At 37.1% G+C, this 19,795-nt stretch overlaps 1 protein-coding gene across 4 annotated transcripts in view; it reads left to right on the top strand.

Moving 5' to 3' along the window:
• Positions 1-576: 576 nt before the first annotated feature.
• slc25a23a (solute carrier family 25 member 23a) overlaps positions 577-19,795 on the top strand; it is a 19,263-nt gene continuing 44 nt past the window's right edge. Inside the window, exons 1-12 of one of the 4 annotated variants that reach the window (XM_061988138.2) lie at positions 577-745; positions 813-856; positions 5,996-6,206; positions 7,541-7,664; positions 7,740-7,827; positions 8,207-8,318; positions 9,832-9,990; positions 10,097-10,249; positions 11,838-11,951; positions 12,021-12,188; positions 12,272-12,419; positions 17,153-19,795. The exon at positions 17,153-19,795 is cut by the window's right edge and continues 44 nt beyond it. In XM_061988138.2, the coding sequence (XP_061844122.2) occupies positions 6,012-6,206; positions 7,541-7,664; positions 7,740-7,827; positions 8,207-8,318; positions 9,832-9,990; positions 10,097-10,249; positions 11,838-11,951; positions 12,021-12,188; positions 12,272-12,419; positions 17,153-17,364 (1,473 nt within the window). In that variant the 5' untranslated portion in view covers positions 577-745; positions 813-856; positions 5,996-6,011 and the 3' untranslated portion in view covers positions 17,365-19,795. Of the gene's footprint in view, positions 857-5,995; positions 6,207-7,540; positions 7,665-7,739; positions 7,828-8,206; positions 8,319-9,831; positions 9,991-10,096; positions 10,250-11,837; positions 11,952-12,020; positions 12,189-12,271; positions 12,420-17,152 lie in introns of those variants that run through there. The other 3 variants (XR_009818016.2, XM_061988137.2, XM_061988139.2) reach the window with 3 other exon arrangements.

Raw genomic sequence — 19,795 nt, 5'->3', positions numbered from 1 at the left:
GTGTTGCCAATCAACCTATCCCCAGGTGCATGTCTTTGGAGGTGGGAGGAAGCCAGAGTACCCGGAGGGAACCCACGCAGTCACGGGGAGAACATGCAAACTCCACACAGAAAGATCCCGAGCCCGGGATTGAACCCAGGACCTTACAGGGGTGAAGCTGTATTTTCATTTGCACTTGAATTTTGTTGACAGTTTAGTTAAGAAACAAATGTATTCATATATTTAGTTTACCTATTTTAGCACAACATAATTGTATGTAGGGCAGCACGGTGACACAGGGGTTAGTGCGTGTGTCTCACAATAAGAAGGCTGTGGGTTTGATCCCCAGACTCAGGGTCTTTCTGTGTGGAGTTTGCATGTATACATGTGAACACGTGTTTGCATGTGGGTGTTTTCTTTTTTTTTGTTTGATTAATTAATTGATTGATTGATATGTTTAAAAAAATGTAAATTAAAAAAAAGACCTGTCATCGTATCAAACCGATACTGTTGCCGGCATTGGTATCGACACATTCATTATTCGTATCGACCCGCAACCTCCGTAAACAGCAGTAGCAGCTAGCCTGTACAGTTGTACTCGATGTGAAATTATGAAGAAACATTTCATAATAATTGTGAAACCATCCCCAATGTACGTGTCTTCTTGTCCTGCCGTAAGAGACACAAGCTGCGACGGCCATCTTGTGATGGACACCAGAGGCGGGACTAATGGCGTGGCTTCCTGGTTCGCGGGGAGGAGTCGCCAGTAAGTGTGTCCGACAGGAGAGCTTCATTTTGGGCTAGACTAAAACACAAACCTGCATCATTTACAGATCATGCTGGTCCTGCGTCAAGTCTGCTTTCACTTCGGTTTCTGGTAAGTCTGCTTTAAATCTTTCTTCATCCCCTGCCTTGAAAGGTTTGAAGGGGAAACAGCAAGTCAGTTGTTCTAATATTAGTCAGAAGTTTTTGCCAGGTAGCTTGTGAAATACACACAAATATATTCTACAAGACTGTGATTGTTTGTGCAATGAATTTACTTTCTGTCATATCTTTGTTTTGTTTTTAACACCTACAGATTAGACACGTATGCAATGCACACTTACCAAAAAAAATACACTCTCAAAAATAGTTATGCGAGACAAAAACATTTCTTTACCACTAAGTAAATCAATTAAACAATGTTCTCTCATAAGTACAACATGAGTTCAGAAATATACCTATATACTACCATAAATAAAGAGTACAAGGTGATATACAGTAAAAAGATAAGCATTAGAGATGTCCGATAATGGCTTTTTTGCCGATATTGTCCAACTCTTAATTACCGATTCTGATATCAACCGATACCGATATATACAGTCGTGGAATTGACACATTAGTATGCCTAATTTTGTTGTGATGCCCCGCTGGATGCATTAAACAATGTAACAAAGTTTTCCAAAATAATTCAACTCAAGTTATGGAAAAAAGCCATATTTATTATTGAAGTCACAAAGTGCATTATTTTTTTTAACATGCCTCAAAACAGCAGCTTTTAATTTGGGACATGCTCTCCCTGAGAGAGCATGAGGAGGTTGAGGTGGGCGGGGTTGAGGGTAGCGGGGGGTGTATATTATAGCGTCCCGGAAGAGTTAGTGCTGCATGGGGTTCTGGGTATTTGTTCTGTTGTGTTACGGTGCGGATGTTCTCCCGAAATGTGTTTGTCATTCTTGTTTTGTGTGGGTTCGCAGTGTGGCGCATATTTGTAACAGTGTAAAAGTTGATTATACGGCCACCCTCAGTGTAACCTGTATGGCTGTTGACCAAGCATGACTTGCATTCATTCACTTGTGTGTGTGAAAAGCCGTAGATATTATGTGACTGGGCCGGCACGCAGAGAAAGTGCCTTTAGGGTTTATTGGCGCTCTGTATTTCTCCCTACGTCCGTGTACACAGCGGCGTTTTAAGAAGTCATAAATTTTGCTTTTTGAAACCGATACCGATCATTTTGAAACCGATACCGACAATTTCCGATATTACATTTTAAAGCATTTATCGTCCGACAATATCGGCAGTCCGATATTATCGGACATCCCTAATTTAAACAGGACCCTAAGAGTTCCTGCTGCATTATGAATGTGTTTATGGGCCACACTTTTTCTGTAGGCGAGCTACTTTTCAATTGACCTCATTCATATATATAATTTGTATTTATTTATTTATGAAAGATATGTTTTTGTTAACAAGTTAAAGGTGTTTAATGATAATACAAGCATGTTTAACACATATAGATTCCTATGAAGACAAGAATTCTGATGACTTGCATTGATTGGAATCAGACAGTGGTGCTGATAACGTCCACATTTTCAAATGGAGGAGAAAAAAAGTCCTCCTTTCTGTCCAACACCGCAATCAAGTGGTTAGTTTTTGGCATCTTATTTGTCCAGCTTCGATACTCCTTTTTATACACTTGACAAGAAATACATTGGCGGCAAACTCCGTAGCTTGCTAGCTTTCTGGGACTCTTATTTTGTTAGCGCAGGCAGGATGAAGCAGGGCTTTTATTGTGAAGATAGGAACTGTGCAGTCGGTCTTCAGAGTTTTGACGGCAGGTACGGCGCGAGAGTCTGTTGAAATAAAAAGTGTTTCTCGCCTTCCTGTCGGTCATTTTTTCTTAATAATGATCTGGCAGTAGCCAGCAGCCTCTCACAAGAACCTCGGGTGCCGTGAATGTCAATCAAGTGACAAAAGTGACGTCTTGGTGAAGATTAACGATCGCTAATTTTTAGGTATATTATTTAATGCCTGGCTGGCGATCGACTGACACAACCTCCACGATCGACCGGTAGCTTGCGATCGACGTAATGGGCACCCCTGACTTAGACAATACCTATTATTAGTAGTGTTTTAAATGGGGCATACTAATAGCATAATTATAATTAAGGCATTTTGCCCATTATTAATTATAATATTAATATTATTGATAAAAATGTTTACTGTTATTGGCATCATTGTTTATTGCCATCAGCTCTATTCTATTAACTTGTGTCTGTCAGTTTTGACATAATCTTATTCTAGATCCCTTTAATATTTTACTTATTGTCTTGTATTGAGCTTTTATTCTCTTTAATTATGAGTTTACACTTTTACATCATCCTGGCACTATCGTTTAAGACAGGGGTTCATAACCTTTTTGACCTGGGGGCCCAACTTTTTTCGACAGAGGGGTCGGGCCCACTCAAATATTAACACTTAATTAGTCATCTTACTTTTTATTTAAATGTTAATTATATCTAACATACTTTCAGTTTAATAGGTTAGCAACCCTATCAAATGTGTGCAATCACAATGGGTTTTATCAAGGCTTCAATCAGACTAATTACAAAATTAAATACTAAGCAAATATACTGCAAAAGAAGAGACTCATAACATGTATTTAAAATAATTGTACATACAATTGCGCAGTTCTAAAAGACATTTTTTCCGCTATTTTAATAATAAATAATGTATATGTTTCTTAAATTAAAAAAATGAGCTTCACCACTTTAGTGATAATCTTTGCACTTAAAAGAAACTTCTCCATGACTTTTGCCCGAGACTTCTTATATTTGTTTGATATTGTCATTACTACCACAAGTAGTTGAAAAGTGTATTACAACTGAGTACCGCTGCGGCTCATTAGGATCTCGGCTGAAAAACAGATGTGGTTAAAAACACTGTTTTAAGAGGTTCCTACTATGTCAAACACTTTGGGCTGTATAGTAGTATAATATAACCACTTGTTCCTTGTGCCTTTTCCTGAAGGTTTAATCAAAATCCACCTTTCACTTTTTGAGCTATCTCAAAGATTCAAGGAACACTTCTATAGTGAAATGAAAGAAACTGCCAACCCTCTTGTCAGTCATCCACTGTCTTAGTCTCTGTGGGTGGAGGCGGGCCAATAACCTGCACACACATAAAAGTTGAGCCTTGTAGCATAAATGTAAGGTAACGTGATAGGAATGATCCGGATCACCCCCAAAATCAAGTTATGAAGATTGTACTTTAACTGGTACAAATTGATAAGGTACCCCATAATGGACCTGGACTAAAGGGTACAGAAATGTCTTAATAAAGTTGATTTGATTTGATTTGATTTAAAAAATGTACATTCCCAGCGACAAGCATTGTACCCTTTTAAGTATAAGCTGGTACCTCTATTTATTAGACAGTACAGAACAGTGGGAGTCACCTACACTTATCTACTAATGTATAATGTATATACCGTATAAGACAAATGATTAATTACTATTTCTCCAAAACCAAAAAGTTACAATTTGTATCTAAGCCAAGTATTAAAGGCATTCCATTACACCAGTGTCCAAAGCGCATCGCAAAAACCATTCATGGCCCATGGTCTATTTTTTATTGGCCCGTCTCATATTGTAGAAATATAATTTTAACAATTAAAACCCAGCAAAAGTGGGAAGAAATAGAGCACAATGTAAAGATAAAAAACTTAAATGTTGATATTGATAGCTAATATTAACACACAAATATATATAATACATATACCGTAATAGTATTATGTTTTTTAGCCTTTAAAAACATAAAGAAAATATATGAAATATATAGTATTTAAAACATTACAAATTATTTGTAATAGGTTTTTGGTTTTTTTAAGATCATCCTAAAACATGTCAATATTGCAAAATAATCATTCAAATCCTTTGGGTTTTTACCCCAAAAGCCTTCCTGTGTCTCAGAATATGAGTTTAATTTGTTCTGTGACGCAGGTCGTACTTCAAAAAATTATTGGAAAGATTATATTACATGTAACATGCTTTACAAAAAGAAAAAAATCATTTTAAATATCATATTGTATGAAAAACAATACAACAGAATCTTCTAGAAACAATTACCGTTGATAAAGTAATGTAATGTACAATATTTACCTTGGAAAGCAGACTTCTATGGTATCTTTTACGAGCTGCGTCTCTGTAAAACACATCAGCAGCAGCTTTTCAATATTTTAATGAAAAAATGTTTGCTCTTTAGATATTATTTTAGTATTCTTGGCTTGCGTTTATGGACTCCTCTTGCTAGCATCAGTGTTTTACTCTGAGAGCTTCATTATGCTTTTGATGATTTGGGTCTTATACTGTTTATAAGACAAATAATTTGTAACAATTTTATATCAAAACTAGTGCTGTCAAATGATGATTTTTTTATTCACACTTTTCAATTGCGAATAATCATGATAAATCACAGTAAATTACTGGCATGCATAATTTAAATTAACTTAGAAAATACCCCAATATTTTGACACCAATACATTTTTATTGTCAATATGCAATGCAATACATGAAATAGTTTTTAAATGTTTTACTAAACTTATGTAATTGATATGCTCAACAGTCTTACACAAACGGGGTCTATTTTTTTTTTTTAATTTAATCACATGCGTTAACTCGTTAAATTTGATAGCTCTAATAAAACATAATAAATATTTGTAATAGTTTTAATGAAAAATATAAAAAAATAAAAACAAAATATTTGAAGATATCTCAGTGGCCTTATGTAAATTCTTAGATTTTTGAGTATGCGATCCTCGCTGGAAAACGCCTGGATGGACACCCTAAAATATATGGGTACATCTCAATGAAATAGAATACCTTTTGAAAAATGTGTTTATTTCAGTAGGTTATTTCAAAAAGTATAACCCTTATATTCTGTTTCCTAACTAACATACAGACTGAAAGATTTCAAGAATGTAGTTTTAATTTCTGAATAATTGTATTGATTATAGATAATAAAAACAACTGTAATTCATTATCTTATAACATTTGAGAAATTGTCAAAAAGTTTAATATTTCAAACTACTGATACACGCTGAAATAAGTAAATTACTTGTAAAAACTCTTAGTCTGAACTAAACATCATATGATATTTTAACTCTATTGAGATGCACTTGTACAATGATGTATTTTTTTGTAATACGATATGATGTTTTTTTTAATAGATGTATGAATTGTTTCCATTATATTCCACTCAGTTAACTGAAGGCTTTAATGGCCCCTGCAAGGACCTGGCTCCAGAGGGCCCACTGCCAGCCCGATGCAGACCCTGCTCAGGACCAGGAGAGGGAGGAGTACTGGGGAGAGCTGTTTGACCAGCTGGATCTCAACAAAGATGGATGCATTGACATAGATGAACTGCGCAAAGGCCTGGCAGGCCGAGGGCTGTCCAAAGCTTCATTAGAGAAGGTTAGACCAGTTTTTACCTGCAGACACCTGCATTCGCAGCTGACAATAAAACGTCACACAACAAGCTTGTTAAACAATGTTTGGACACTAATCCCCAATGCAGGTGAAGGCTTTAATGATGACTCACAGCATTGAAGTTTGAAAAGTATTGCAATGCAACAGCAGCTGTACACAACATAATCATATTATATGAACATAATCTGTCCTCTCAGTTTTCATTTAAAGGGGACCTATTATGCAAAACCAAATGTTATTACCTGATGGCACCTGTTTTGGTGTATTTGGGATGCCCATAAGTCCCAAAAATTTGAAATCAAACCACAGAGGCACGGCGTAGGTATTTATAAAACAATTTTGCCTTCTTCCAACTTGCTCTAAATGGGTCGTTTGGAATTTGAGACGATTTTGGGGTATTTTGCCTTAGTTCCAACGGATGTCTCCTTACATGGTAGAGGTTTACCCAAAGAGCTTTGCGCTAGTCCACTATTTGTATCCAGTTGTAGTCCAAAGTTGTAGTCACATGTTCCTTATTTTTCTCTATCCTCTTGTTGCTGGGCAGACTGGCTCGTACATGCACATGCATGCTAAAATCCTCCATTTCTTCTAGAAAAATATTCGTCAGTGGACTCGATATGGAAGCGCTAAAAAATACAACATGGCTGACGGGGTGGAGACGCAGTCGACGGGGGCTTGGCATCGAGGAGGACTTTTGCACTTAAATAAGACCGTGCATTCTGAGGAGACAATCAGAAAGCTGCTTGAGGATGATCTGTAAAACTAAATCTTAGCAACATTTTGACCCTAACTCCACCATTACATGTTGTGTAGACCACAGGGTAATGTTTTAAATGTTGAAAATAAATAATAATATGACCCTTTTAACTATGTGTTTTGGCATAACATGTGGGCCACGCACTTGGCTCAGTGTCTGTGTTTGTGTGCAAATGTAAAGGCCAACATGATGTCTATTTTTGTTCCAAGGAGCAGGACTTTGTAAGATGAGAATGGCATACTAGCACGGAGACAAGCCAAAAGGCTGGCAGGGTAGCACTCTCTATGAAAACAAAAAATATAAGAACAGTGGAACCCACCTGGTACTGTAATTTCAAAAATCAAATGTGTTTTTTCCTCCTGAAGCTCACCCACATTAAATGTGTGTTGCCGATATTAAAAATGAACCAACTAGAAGCAGAACTACCTTTGTTGTTACGTGGTAAGTAATATGTTGATACTTGCGTCTATTAATCCTACTGGAAATACAGTAGAACAATTGTTTTTTAAGTTTCCCCGAGAGAGACACAAATGTTCTCTCAACTATCTGTCTGTGTTTTTAGATTGTGGAGGCAGGGGACATCAACCAGGATGGAGTGCTTGACTTTGAGGAGTTCACCCAGTATCTTCGTACTCATGAAGAGCAGCTCAAACTCATGTTCCGTAGCCTGGACAAGAACAAAGATGGTCTGTGGAAGTCCCCCGAACGAAATCTGAATGGTTTCATATGTTCTTGTTGACATGACGTGTGTCTGCTTCTAGGTCTGATCGACGCTGCAGAGATCCAGCAGTCTCTCCACGCTGTTGGCTTGAAAATCAGCCTACGGGCCGCCACCAAGATTTTAAAAAGGTGTGCGGTTACTGTGTCTTAAATGAGAACTGTTTTTGCCTATCGTTCGCAATCCAATCCAAAAAATCTGATTTGGGGCGTTTATGCTGCACACCAAATCAGATTTTTTTGCCCTCAGATTACACAGATGTGATTTTTTTTGCCAGTCTAAATGCTCCAAAGTGCTATGGGCACCATTGCTTGTCAATCAATCCAAAACTTGCATTATCTATCAAGTTGTTCACCCAATAGCAGTGCGAGTACATATTAACCATGTCAAGTGTGAGCGAAAGTGCTGTTTACTGCTTTGCTGTATGTGTTTATGTAAGATACATGTCAAATGTTGAGGCTCAGATTCCCAATCAAATAGTCTACCTCTGTATTTATGTGTGTCACCCAGTATAGACAAGGACGGGACCATGACCATTGACTGGAATGAGTGGCGTGACTACTTCCTGTTTAACCCACTCACAAATATGGAGGATGTGGCACGCTACTGGAAACGTTCAATGGCAAGGCTACACGCACTGACTAAGATTTATTGTGGTTGTGGCGTCCAAGCAAACACACATTCTTGTTAATGACAATAAAACGCATAGACACAGTACGTAATAAAAGTGGAATCTCAATTTGCCAACCGGGTTCGTACATTTCTCCATAAGAAACAATGTAAATATGAATAATGGGTTCCAGCCTTGACAAAAGTCTATATTTTATTGAAGATTTGCATGCACTGTAATTGTAGTGTATGCATGTTTGAAATAAACTGAAACTAACTAACACTTTGAATACAATATAACGTGCTGTATGTCAAACAAACATAACAAGGGGGTGCTGGATCAACTTTATCTTTATTAACAAGCCAAAACAACAACAATAAGCTGATGTTCTCTGTATGCGGTGCTATACCAACACGTGCGCACACACAGAAGTCCTTTTGGTGCCCTCACAAATAATCAGAAATCGTTGGTAATAACAGCGTTATTTTTTCCAGTAACGAGTAATCTAATTAATTACTGTTCTCCTCGCTGCAACGCCGTTGCCGTTACTGAGAATGTAAAGTTGTGCGTTATTACAGTTTGGTTAAATGAAGCGCACACAGTGTCAGGTTTCGGCCACACATCAGAGAGCAAGAGTGATTATGACAAAATTATCGGCAGTAGCGGAGAAACCTGCTAAAAAAGGGACACGATACACTAGTATCTCGGTTGTCAGCGCTCTGTTAATCCGCGCACACCCAGACTCACACACCACTCCCCTCAGCCCTCAGTAAATCAGTGTTGACGAAAATGTTAACATGAACAAAATCCAATCATATTTAATTCAATCTTGTAGATAGTTGGGACAAGTTCGGAATATATCCAATCACCGTTCTTTAGTAGCGTCAAACATGACAGACTGGTGGGAGTTAGCGACAAAGTTGATGTTTTTAGAGCGTTTTATAGGCAGAATAGAGCGACTCCCATAAACTCAATTGTAATTGAGCACATTTATTTACTATTTAGAATGCATTAAAAAAAGACAAACATATGTGTTCTTGTCTTACATAAGGATTATGAATGATTAACGTGGACCCCGACTTAAACAAGTTGAAAAACTTATTCGGGTGTTACCATTTAGTGGTCAATTGTACGGAATATGTACTGTACTGTGCAATCTACTAATAAAAGTCTCAATCAATTAATCAATAGACAAAATCCCCCAAAAAGTGCTGTTCCTCCTTGCAAATACTGTATTTGTTTTTACTTCACAGTGATTCCCTACTTCTTTCCATGCTGGTCTGTTTGTTGTCTTTTTGGGGCTCATATTGAGTTAGCAAAATAGAGAAAACTTGTAAAAAGGCGAAAAAACACACGCTGACGCGCTGAGAAGTGACTAGGCACTCGTAAACAGACACATAGCTCGCACACAGAGGCATATTTGGCTCGATCTAAAAGTTTGTAAATCGAAAAGTTCACAAGCAGCGTGGTTCGTAAATTGAGGTTCCACTGTATTTTATCCTTTCTGAATTGTTGTCCTCAGTAGATGCTGGATTTAGGCGAGCAGCTGACGGTTCCAGATGAATTTTCAGAAGAGGAGAAGAAGTCTGGTTATGTGTGGCGACATTTAATGGCGGGAGCTTTGGCCGGATCAGTATCACGGAGTGGGACCGCCCCATTAGACCGCCTCAAAGTATTCCGACAGGTGAGTTTGGAAGTATTAGTGTACCTCTTCTATCAGAACTAAATCATCATTATTGTGTCTATTCATGGCCATTTAGTGATAATATCTTCCTGATGTGCTTTGGCAGGTTTATGGTTCGTCTATGTTTAGAGGCAATGTGCTGAGTGGTTTTCAGTACATGGTGAAAGAAGGAGGAGTGCAGTCATTTTGGAGGGGCAATGGTATCAATGTTCTTAAAATTGCCCCAGAGACCGCAATCAAGTTTACAGCTTATGAACAGGTGAATTGACACGTTCCTTGATTGAAACATAACACTGTCTGTGGGGGCCTGGCCTACTTATTGTACGTTTACGCAACAATGGTTTAGTAAAAACAGGATTTATTTGTTTGTTTGTTTTCAATTTCAGACAATCATGTAAAAATGATCCCAGTTCACTCTAACCTGCAAAAAAACAGTGTAATATGCATGCCAGGCCAGTAGTTGGCAATGTCACGACACACATGAGCATTATCTGCAGTCTTATCCAAATCTTTTCCTTATTCTTCATCAGTGGGCTATAGAGCGCATCGGTATTTAAGCCGCTCCGACCAAATTTGAGAAGAAATTAATATTTTTACATATATTAGCTACACCGGACCATTAAGCCGCAAATATACAGTACAGGCCAAAAGTTTGGACACACCTTCTCATTATAATGCTTTTTCTTTATTTTCATGACTATTTACATTGTAGATTGTCACTGAAGGCATCAAAACTATGACACCTGAGAAGTGAAAACCCTTTCAGGTGACTACCTCTTGAAGCTCATCGAGAGAATGCCAAGAATGTGTAAAACAGTAATCAGAGCAAAGGGTGGCTATTTTGAAGAAACTAGAATATAAAACATGTTTTCAGTTATATCACATTGTTTTGTTAAGTACATAACTCCACATATGTTCATTCATAGTTGTGATGCCTTCAGTGACAATCTACAATGGTCATGAAAATAAAGAAAACCCATTGAATGAAACGGCGTGTCCAAACTTTTGGCCTGTACTGTATACAGGTAAGAAAGATTATGTAAATGTTTATTTACATGCCTTAATTGTTTCCAAACGATGCTTGTCACACGGCAGTAAAACGGATCATCAAACAAAACAGAAGTCATTGTCATAAACCCACTAGCTGCGGAAGCTAGTTTTTCTATTAGCTTAACAGACTCAATAACCTCATGGTGACGGTTTGGTGAATTTACAAAACTGAAACATTTACAAAAAGAAAGCCATTGTAAGTTAATGATACAAACACAGACACGTGTTAGCATATTCGCTAATGCAAACGACGCTAGCTTGATTACATTACGATAGCGCGTACAAATATGCATGAAAACACTTTGTAAGTATGAATTATTTCAGTTATATTTTAAAACTTACAAATGTTGCTTGGAGTGATGAATGAAGAATTATTTCGAGCAGAAGCACTACGTACAAATAGTAGACGAAACGGGATATACATCCGGTTCAAGGCACAAAACAGGAAGTACATGTTCAACATCCAGCACCTGCAGTGAGCGAACTCGTCCAAAAGATGGCGCCATAGCATAAACAATAACTGACTGGCTTTGAATGCTTGATTCTCAACAAATGAGGCCCAATACTAAGCATCAATTTCAGTGTCTGTGTCAGTGTTGATGTTAGAAACTATTTGTTGAATACAAACATTATGGTCATAGGCAAAGAAGAATCCATAAATTAACCGTACCGTTCTATAAGTCGCAGGGTACAAAGCGTAGGGGGAAAAAATGGCTTGTATTCCGAAAAAATACGGTAACTTTAATATGTGTCCAGTTTTACATCTCAATGTTAACATTTATTATTATTTTTTCTAGATCAAGCTCATAATGTGTGGCAGAAAGGATACCAAAAATCTCAGGGTTTATGAGAGATTTCTTGCTGGCTCTTTGGCTGGGGCAATAGCTCAGACAGCCATCTACCCATTAGAGGTAATATCAAGTCAATACACAATCAAACACCACAATATACACAAATATTCACTCTTACAATATTGACAGGTCCTGAAGACTCGTCTCACACTAAGAAAAACAGGCCAGTTCTCAGGAATGACTGACTGTGCCAAGCAGATCTTGCAGATGGAAGGCATTGCGGCCTTCTACAAGGGTTATGTTCCCAACATATTAAGCATTGTGCCTTATGCCGGCATCGACCTGGCAGTCTACGAGGTCAGACCAACATGACCGTAGTAGCATGTTTCTCTTAATATATACATCTTGTTGAATTCCCTCTTAATGCTTCTATTCCTCAGACTCTAAAGTTTGCATGGCTGAATAGGAACAGAGGCGTGGCTGACCCAGGGGTCATGGTACTAGTTGGCTGTGGTGCCGTCTCCAGTACCTGTGGGCAGCTGGCAAGTTATCCTCTTGCATTGATCCGCACCCGAATGCAAGCTCAAGGTTAGGAGTGCAAACAAATCTTATGGTTTTTTGCTGCCCGCAGTGTCTGCAAGTCTCTGCGAAATAACTAAACACATTTTAGCCATGATTCATGAACCACTTCTAATACATCCATCCAACCATTTTCAATTGCTTGTCCCTTTTGGGGTCGTGGGAGGCTGGAGCCTATCACAGCTGCACTCAGGCGAAAGGCAGGGTGCAGCTGAACAAGTCGCCACCCCATCGAAGGGCCAACACAAATAGACAGATACATATTCACACTCACACAGTAGGGAAGATTTAGCGTTGCCAATCAGCCTATCCCAAAGTGCATGTCTAATTTCACACAAACGTCTGATAGAATAAATATACCCCCAATAAGTCAATATTAATGTCTTAATACCATAGTTCTAGATTAGAAAATTCTCACGGAAATTTTGATGGGCCTGATATCTGTGCTCTGAACCTCTGGACCCGGGTCGATAGAAGCTAAAAAGCTACCATAATACCAACTGGGAACCAATACTTGCAAGACGGCGCAATGTATCAAAATTGTAGGTTTATAGGAAGGTAATTAGCAACAATGCTAGCATAACATTCAGCATGCTAACATTAGCATGCAAATAAAGAAGAAGTTAACATGCTTAAAGATGGCGCCAAGTATCAAAAACCATGATTTTTATGTTTAAACGGACATAATTAGCTAAAAGGCTAGCATGAAATATTAGCATGCTGCCATTGGAGAAGTAAACATACTTCTGAGATGGCGCCAAGAGCCATTTTCCAATAGCAGGCTAACATTAGCATGCTAATATAGAAGACGTTAACATGCTTGTAAGATGGCGCCAAGTATCAAAAACCATGCTTTTTAGGTTTAAACATACAAAATAGGCTAACATGGTAGCATGAAATGTTAGCATGTTAACGTTAGCATGCACCTTCAAAAAAAAAAAAAAAAAAATTGTCAATGTAGATGCACTGCACGACTGCTTACAAAATGCCCATAAAAAGTGGTACATGTCTCCTCCTTGTTTGAAACCATAACAAAAAATCGCCACAGGTAGGAGCATGATAACATGAATGTGCAGTAAATGAGAATGCCTCCGTGGTGATGCCCTGTATAGTACATGCAAAATCCTCAATTTTCAATTGTACACACAGTGTTAGTATATATATATATATATATATATATATATATATATATATATATATATATATATATATATATATGTCTTAATAAGGTTATCCAAAAAATAGTGCTCGATACCGTAGTAGAGCGCAATATATGTATGTGTGGGGAAACCCCCCATACAGCAAAAACGTCTCAACGAACATTGGACACAAATTCCTCAATCTGATTGACAAACACTTTCCCAAAGACAACAACCTAAGAAAAGTATTCAACAAGAACAACATCAAATTGAGCTACAGCTGCATGAACAATATACGACAAATCATCTCAAACCACAACAAAACAATTGCAAATGAGCCGTCGACCCCCAGTCAGAACGACTCCAAAACCAACAAAGCATGTAACTGTCGAAAGAAACCTGATTGCCCCCTCAACGGGGGATGCTTACAAACATCAGTTGTCTACCAATCTAAGGTAATACGCAAGGACATTAACACATCCGACACATATGTAGGATTAACCGAGGGTGAATTCAAAACCAGATGGAACAACCACAAGGCTTCTTTCAGGAACAAAAACCTGTGAAATACCACAGAACTCAGCAAACACATTTGGGACCTCAAAGACAATAATGTTGAATATTCAATAACATGGCAAATTCTTGCATCCAGCACACCTTACAATAGTGGTAATAAAAGATGCAACCTATGCTTGAAAGAGAAACTGTTTATTATCTACCGTCCAGACCTGTCATCCCTCAACAAGCGCAGCGAAATTGTAACAACATGCCGCCATAGACGGAAACACCTCCTAGGTAACACATGAACCAATCACCACGCCCCTAGGCCAGCCTGTACCCACCCACTCTGTGCCCTATATAAACCATGGTATGCGAATGCTCCCATTAAAATCTCCTGACGATTGAGGGTACCCCCCTCATGAAACAGGCCTGTAGAGATGAAATAGTCTTGTGATTTTTTTTCCCCACACATACATATATATATATATATATATATATATATATATATATATATATATATATATATATAAAGGTTTATTTGAAATAGGGACAGAAACATAGATATCTGAAACAGTTATCCAATGTATGCATCATAGTGTTTGTAGCCAAAGCTAATTTACAACACTTGTCCCCAACAACAACAACAACACAGATCTAACATCATTAAAATAGTAAATCACACGCCCACTAATACTACACGCTATTTTATAGATTGCACATGCTGGTTACCGCGTGGTATTTGGATTCTTTGTAAATCAGGCCCTTTGTCTGTGTGTTTTATTATTGAGTACGACAGCAAAATAATCCACTATAGGTCTAAAGAAAGTTGTGATTTGTAGCATACTGTAATCCCTTGTTTATTACTCTTAATTGGTTCCTAGCATTCATTTTTGCGAAGTAGGAATTATTAATTGTAAATCCAATATTTTCACAGCGAGACCATACACCAAGCTTTGTACTGCTTTCTAAATATGATTTTTAACATTATGAGAGTCCTCTAAACATGAAATAACACCTTTTAGTCACCCTTACACTCATTTAAACCCATATACAGTAGTAATGCTGCTTGACGCTAAACCAATCAGTGGCCACAACACTGATTGGTGGACAATACTACTGTAGTATTGATATTTTTAGTTCATTTAGCCATTGTTATGCTTGAAAATGCTTAATTAAGGCCCAAAATACGTAGACTGCTAAAAAAAAAAAAAATCTGCAGTAGAAAAATTTGTAACGCGCACTGTGGCAAGGGATGCCTGCACATCTATTGGGTTGTGGATTCACGACAGTGTGATGGGTTGTGCCGTAAAGTGTTGTCCATCGCATGCGTGTGATTGCATTAGTTAAGCAGACGATTGTTTAGAGCTGCACTATTTTGACAAAAAAACTAATAGCGATTTTTCTCTCCAAAATTGCGATTCGATTTGCGATTTTTATATTTCATACATAAAAATGCATAAAACTGCGAAAATAACAAGTGAAGAAAAGTATGTTACTTTTAGACTGTCAATAAACATATTCTTGTCTTAAGGTGCCACACATTAGAACAATTTGCAATAATTTACTTTAAGAAATATTAGGCTTTATGCAGACTCAGAGCTTTTGTCTACACCATGCTTTTAAATTGAAGAAATACCGATAAAAACTATACAGTGTTTATAATGTAATGTAATCATAATATATACTAATAATGCAAGGCTATACGCTTTTATTTCTCATTACTGTAGAATTGTTTATCATCATACTGTAATTGGAAGGTAAATAACTTTGTTATCCTAAATAAATAAACAAACAAAAAATAAAATGGACTTATTTCCATAAGCAAAAATTTTACTTAAATAAATATTGAACATCTTAAAATGCATTTTTACCCCGTTAAAAAAGTAAACCTTGTCTTTTTGTTTATTGCCATCACGTGGTCACGACATTCTCACTTGTTCACGGAGACAAAGATTGTAAATGTCTAAAAAAGAGGGCTCACTGTGTTCATTTAATTCTACTGTTAAATAAACGCACTCAGGTGCTGAAAGGTGTCTTTCTCCATGTTTGAAGCGAGAGACAAATAAAGGTTCAACAATTCTGACTGGCGAAAATGTCTGTCACTTAAATGCCCGTGACGGCGGAGGGGGGGGGAAAAACCTCAGCCTCTTGCAGTTACATAATACTAATTACTAATTGAAACCTCAATGTTGATTGATCGTGCAGCTCTGCAGTCGTCTTGGATACAACACTTGTGTCAGCATTTTGATAAAGACGGTGTGAAACACTATTGAATTCAAGAAAGAACTGGTAGCAAAGTACGAAGGTGGCGTCCGTGTGGCTCACCCGTTCCAACGACAGTCTTTAATACAGGTGCGAATAAAGTTGAATGTAGTGTTGTCCCGATACCAATATTTCGGTACCGGTAAAGTTACCAAAATGATTTCGATACTTTTCTAAATAAAGGGGACCACAAAAAAATTGCATTATCGGCTTTATTTTAACAAAAAATCTTAGGGTACATTAAACATATGTTTCTTATTGCAAGTTTGTCCTTAAATAAAATAGTGAACATACAAGACAACTTGTCTTTTATTAGTAAGTAAGCAAACAAAGGCTCATGATTTAGCTGCTGACGTATGCAGTAACATATTGTGTCATTTTCCATTCTATTGGACCGGTACTTTTCAGAGGCGGTATAGTACCGAATATGATTCATTAGTATCGCAGTACTATACTAATACCGGTATACCGTACAAACCTAGTTGAATGTTGATTTATCCATTTCATTTGTCATTTGTATGTATTTGCATGATTTTCTGTGTGTAAAACTATAATTTAAATTTTTTTTGAAAATTATGGAAAATCTGGACAAGCATACTGTTGTACACATGTATGCTGTAGTTTATATGTGGACAGGCATGTCACACATTACTGTAACCTGCAAGGGGACTGATGCTAAAAGCCGTGTAACACTAAGATCATAGGTGTAGATACTATTTGAGAGTGGGGCAATGCACACATTTTTAATCAATCCAAATTTAGTAAGCAACTGACATGCTAGATACATGACACCCGTTACAAATGAGTATGCTGATGGAGCTTTTTTTTTTCTCCCAACAGACTCCGTGAAAGGATCCCCTAAGCTTTCCATGTCCACCCTGATTCACACCATTGTCACCCGAGAGGGTGTGGCAGGTCTTTATCGTGGAATTTCCCCCAATTTGCTGAAAGTCATCCCTGCCGTCAGCGTGTCCTACGTGGCGTACGAATATACAAGGATAGCCCTGGGAGTGGACGTGGAGGGTAGGCGGGGGGGTAGAGGGAAAGTGTAGATGGTTTGTTGTGGTTTTCGTCTGAGAACATACAGATCTGTTGAATCTGCATGAGGAAATGGACCTTGACAATGGATGAACTCACCGACCTGTGATTGCAAGCCTTGAGGATGGAAAAATAGCAAAAGAGGTATGACATCCCTGCCTTTGGATGACTTCACCTGACCTGGCAGCTGCTGTGAACAGTTGAATGTGTGAGTTGCATTGCACGGCATGCCAGCAGTTGTAACCTGCGTGAAAAGTAACAAACTTGCCGTCAACGTACCTGAAAGGCAACAGGTAGAATGTGTACCGTGAGGAATGGTGTGTATTTGAAAGCGCAAGAGGGTTATACAGCCTTTTCTCTCCCTTACAGGTGAACTGTAGAGAAGATGGATGGCTTGCAGAACCACCAATCCAGTGTCAAAACATGTGTTTTACGCTTATATAAAGTGGGCTGAAATGGTGTAAACACTGAAGCAGAGAACGGAAGAAAACTTAACTCAAAAACTGTGGTCATCCAAATGGATATATGTTTTTTTTTTTTATAGATTTATTTAAGATTTTCAATTTTTATAACACATATACAGCAGTATACATTGAAATGCTGGCAATGTAAAGCCCACAAAACACAACACTAAACAGGGGGTAGGAGACAAACAAGACATATTTCAATTCGACGATTATCAATAATTAGAAAAACTATATATATATTATGTATACACAATACATATATACACATGCAGATGTACATACACACGCATACTGTACATGAATATAGTTAAGTATTATGAAAAGAAAGAAACCAGAAGAGATATATATATATATATATATATATATATATACACCGGTACACAAACCCCAAAACTAGTGAAGTTGGCACGTTGTGTCAATAAAAACAAAATACAATGATTTGCAAATCCTTGTCAACCTATATTCAATTGAATAGACTGCAAAGACAAGATATTTAACATTCGAACTGGAAAACGTTATTTTTTGCAAATATTAGCTCATTTGGAATTTGATGCCTGCAACATGTTTCAAAAAAGCTGGCACAAGTGGCAAAAAAGACTGAGAAAGTTGAGGAATGCTCATCAAACACTTATTTGGAACATCCCACAGGTGAACAGGCTAATTGGGAACAGGTGGGTGCCATGATTGGGTATAAAAGCAGCTTCCATGAAATGCTCAGTCATTCACAAACAAGGATGGAGCAAGGGTCACCACTTTGTGAACAAATGCGTGAGCAAATTGTCCAACAGTTTAAGAACAAAAAAATTTTACGAGCTATTACAAGGAATTTAGGGATTTTACCATCTACAGTCCATAATATTGTCAAAAGGTTCAGAGAATCTGGAGAAATCACTGCACTTAATTGGCAAGGTTGAAAACCAACCAACAGGCATCAAATTCCAAATGAGCTAATATTTAAACTGCAAGTTTTCCAGTTCAAATATTAAATATCTGGTCTTTGCAGTCTATTTAATTGAATATAGTTTGAAAAGGATTTGCAAGTCACTGTATTCTGTTTTTATTTACGATTTACACAACGTGCCAACTTCACTGGTTTTGGGTTTAGTGTGTGTATATATATATATATATGTATATGCAATAGAAAACAAATATGAATTAACATTTTTAATGGAAGTATTACAATAAAACCACTTAAGGACTCACTTTACACTTATCAAAACTCCTTTTTAAATGCGGTTTCACTAGCACAAGTGTTGGGTAATCATTGCAATTGTCTTATTGATTTTACTGTATGCCAAAATATTAACAGTAGGAAATCGCATTTTTTGTGAGAAATATTTTTTTATAAAGGCAATAAATACCGATCAGTATTTATTTTTGAATGACTGCCTTTTTTATGTACTTTTATTTGGAATTGTTATGATGCTTTTATAGTGTTGGCCCTGTGGGAGGGTTGATGATTTCACTCACAAGTATTTTTGAACTGCACTGCAATTTAATTGCTAGTGTGTATGTTGGGTACTTTTATGATTTCAATGGGAAACAACATTTTTTCCCCCAGAACTTTATTTCAACAACAATATGATACACCACTTCACATACAAAACAAACACCATCTTTCAAATCAGCATTATTATGAACATAGAAATAAACAAAATCCTATATAAATGTTTTCAAAATATATAAATAAAACAATCTTCACTCCATTTTTCAAACAATAATCAATATATTAAAACTAATTTATAGAAAGAAAGAGAAAAAAGAAACATGTCTGAAGCAAGCATAAATGAAAAAAAAAATCAAAGTATCATACTTAAGTTTACTTTTTTAATTAGTCTTTGATTGAAATTGTTTTTGTTAATCTTTTTAGTGGGAAATATTCATGGCCTTTTTGTTTTACTGTGTCATTAGTGAAATGTATTTTGTTTTTTGGAATGAAACAAAATAAATATTTGGTTTACTTGACATTACTATGGAT

The sequence above is a fragment of the Nerophis lumbriciformis genome, linkage group LG27 (genome assembly GCF_033978685.3).
Source record: "Nerophis lumbriciformis linkage group LG27, RoL_Nlum_v2.1, whole genome shotgun sequence".
NCBI lineage: Eukaryota > Metazoa > Chordata > Actinopteri > Syngnathiformes > Syngnathidae > Nerophis > Nerophis lumbriciformis.
Note: the sequence above shows the minus strand (reverse complement) of the source record. Positions and strands in the feature narration are given on the sequence as shown.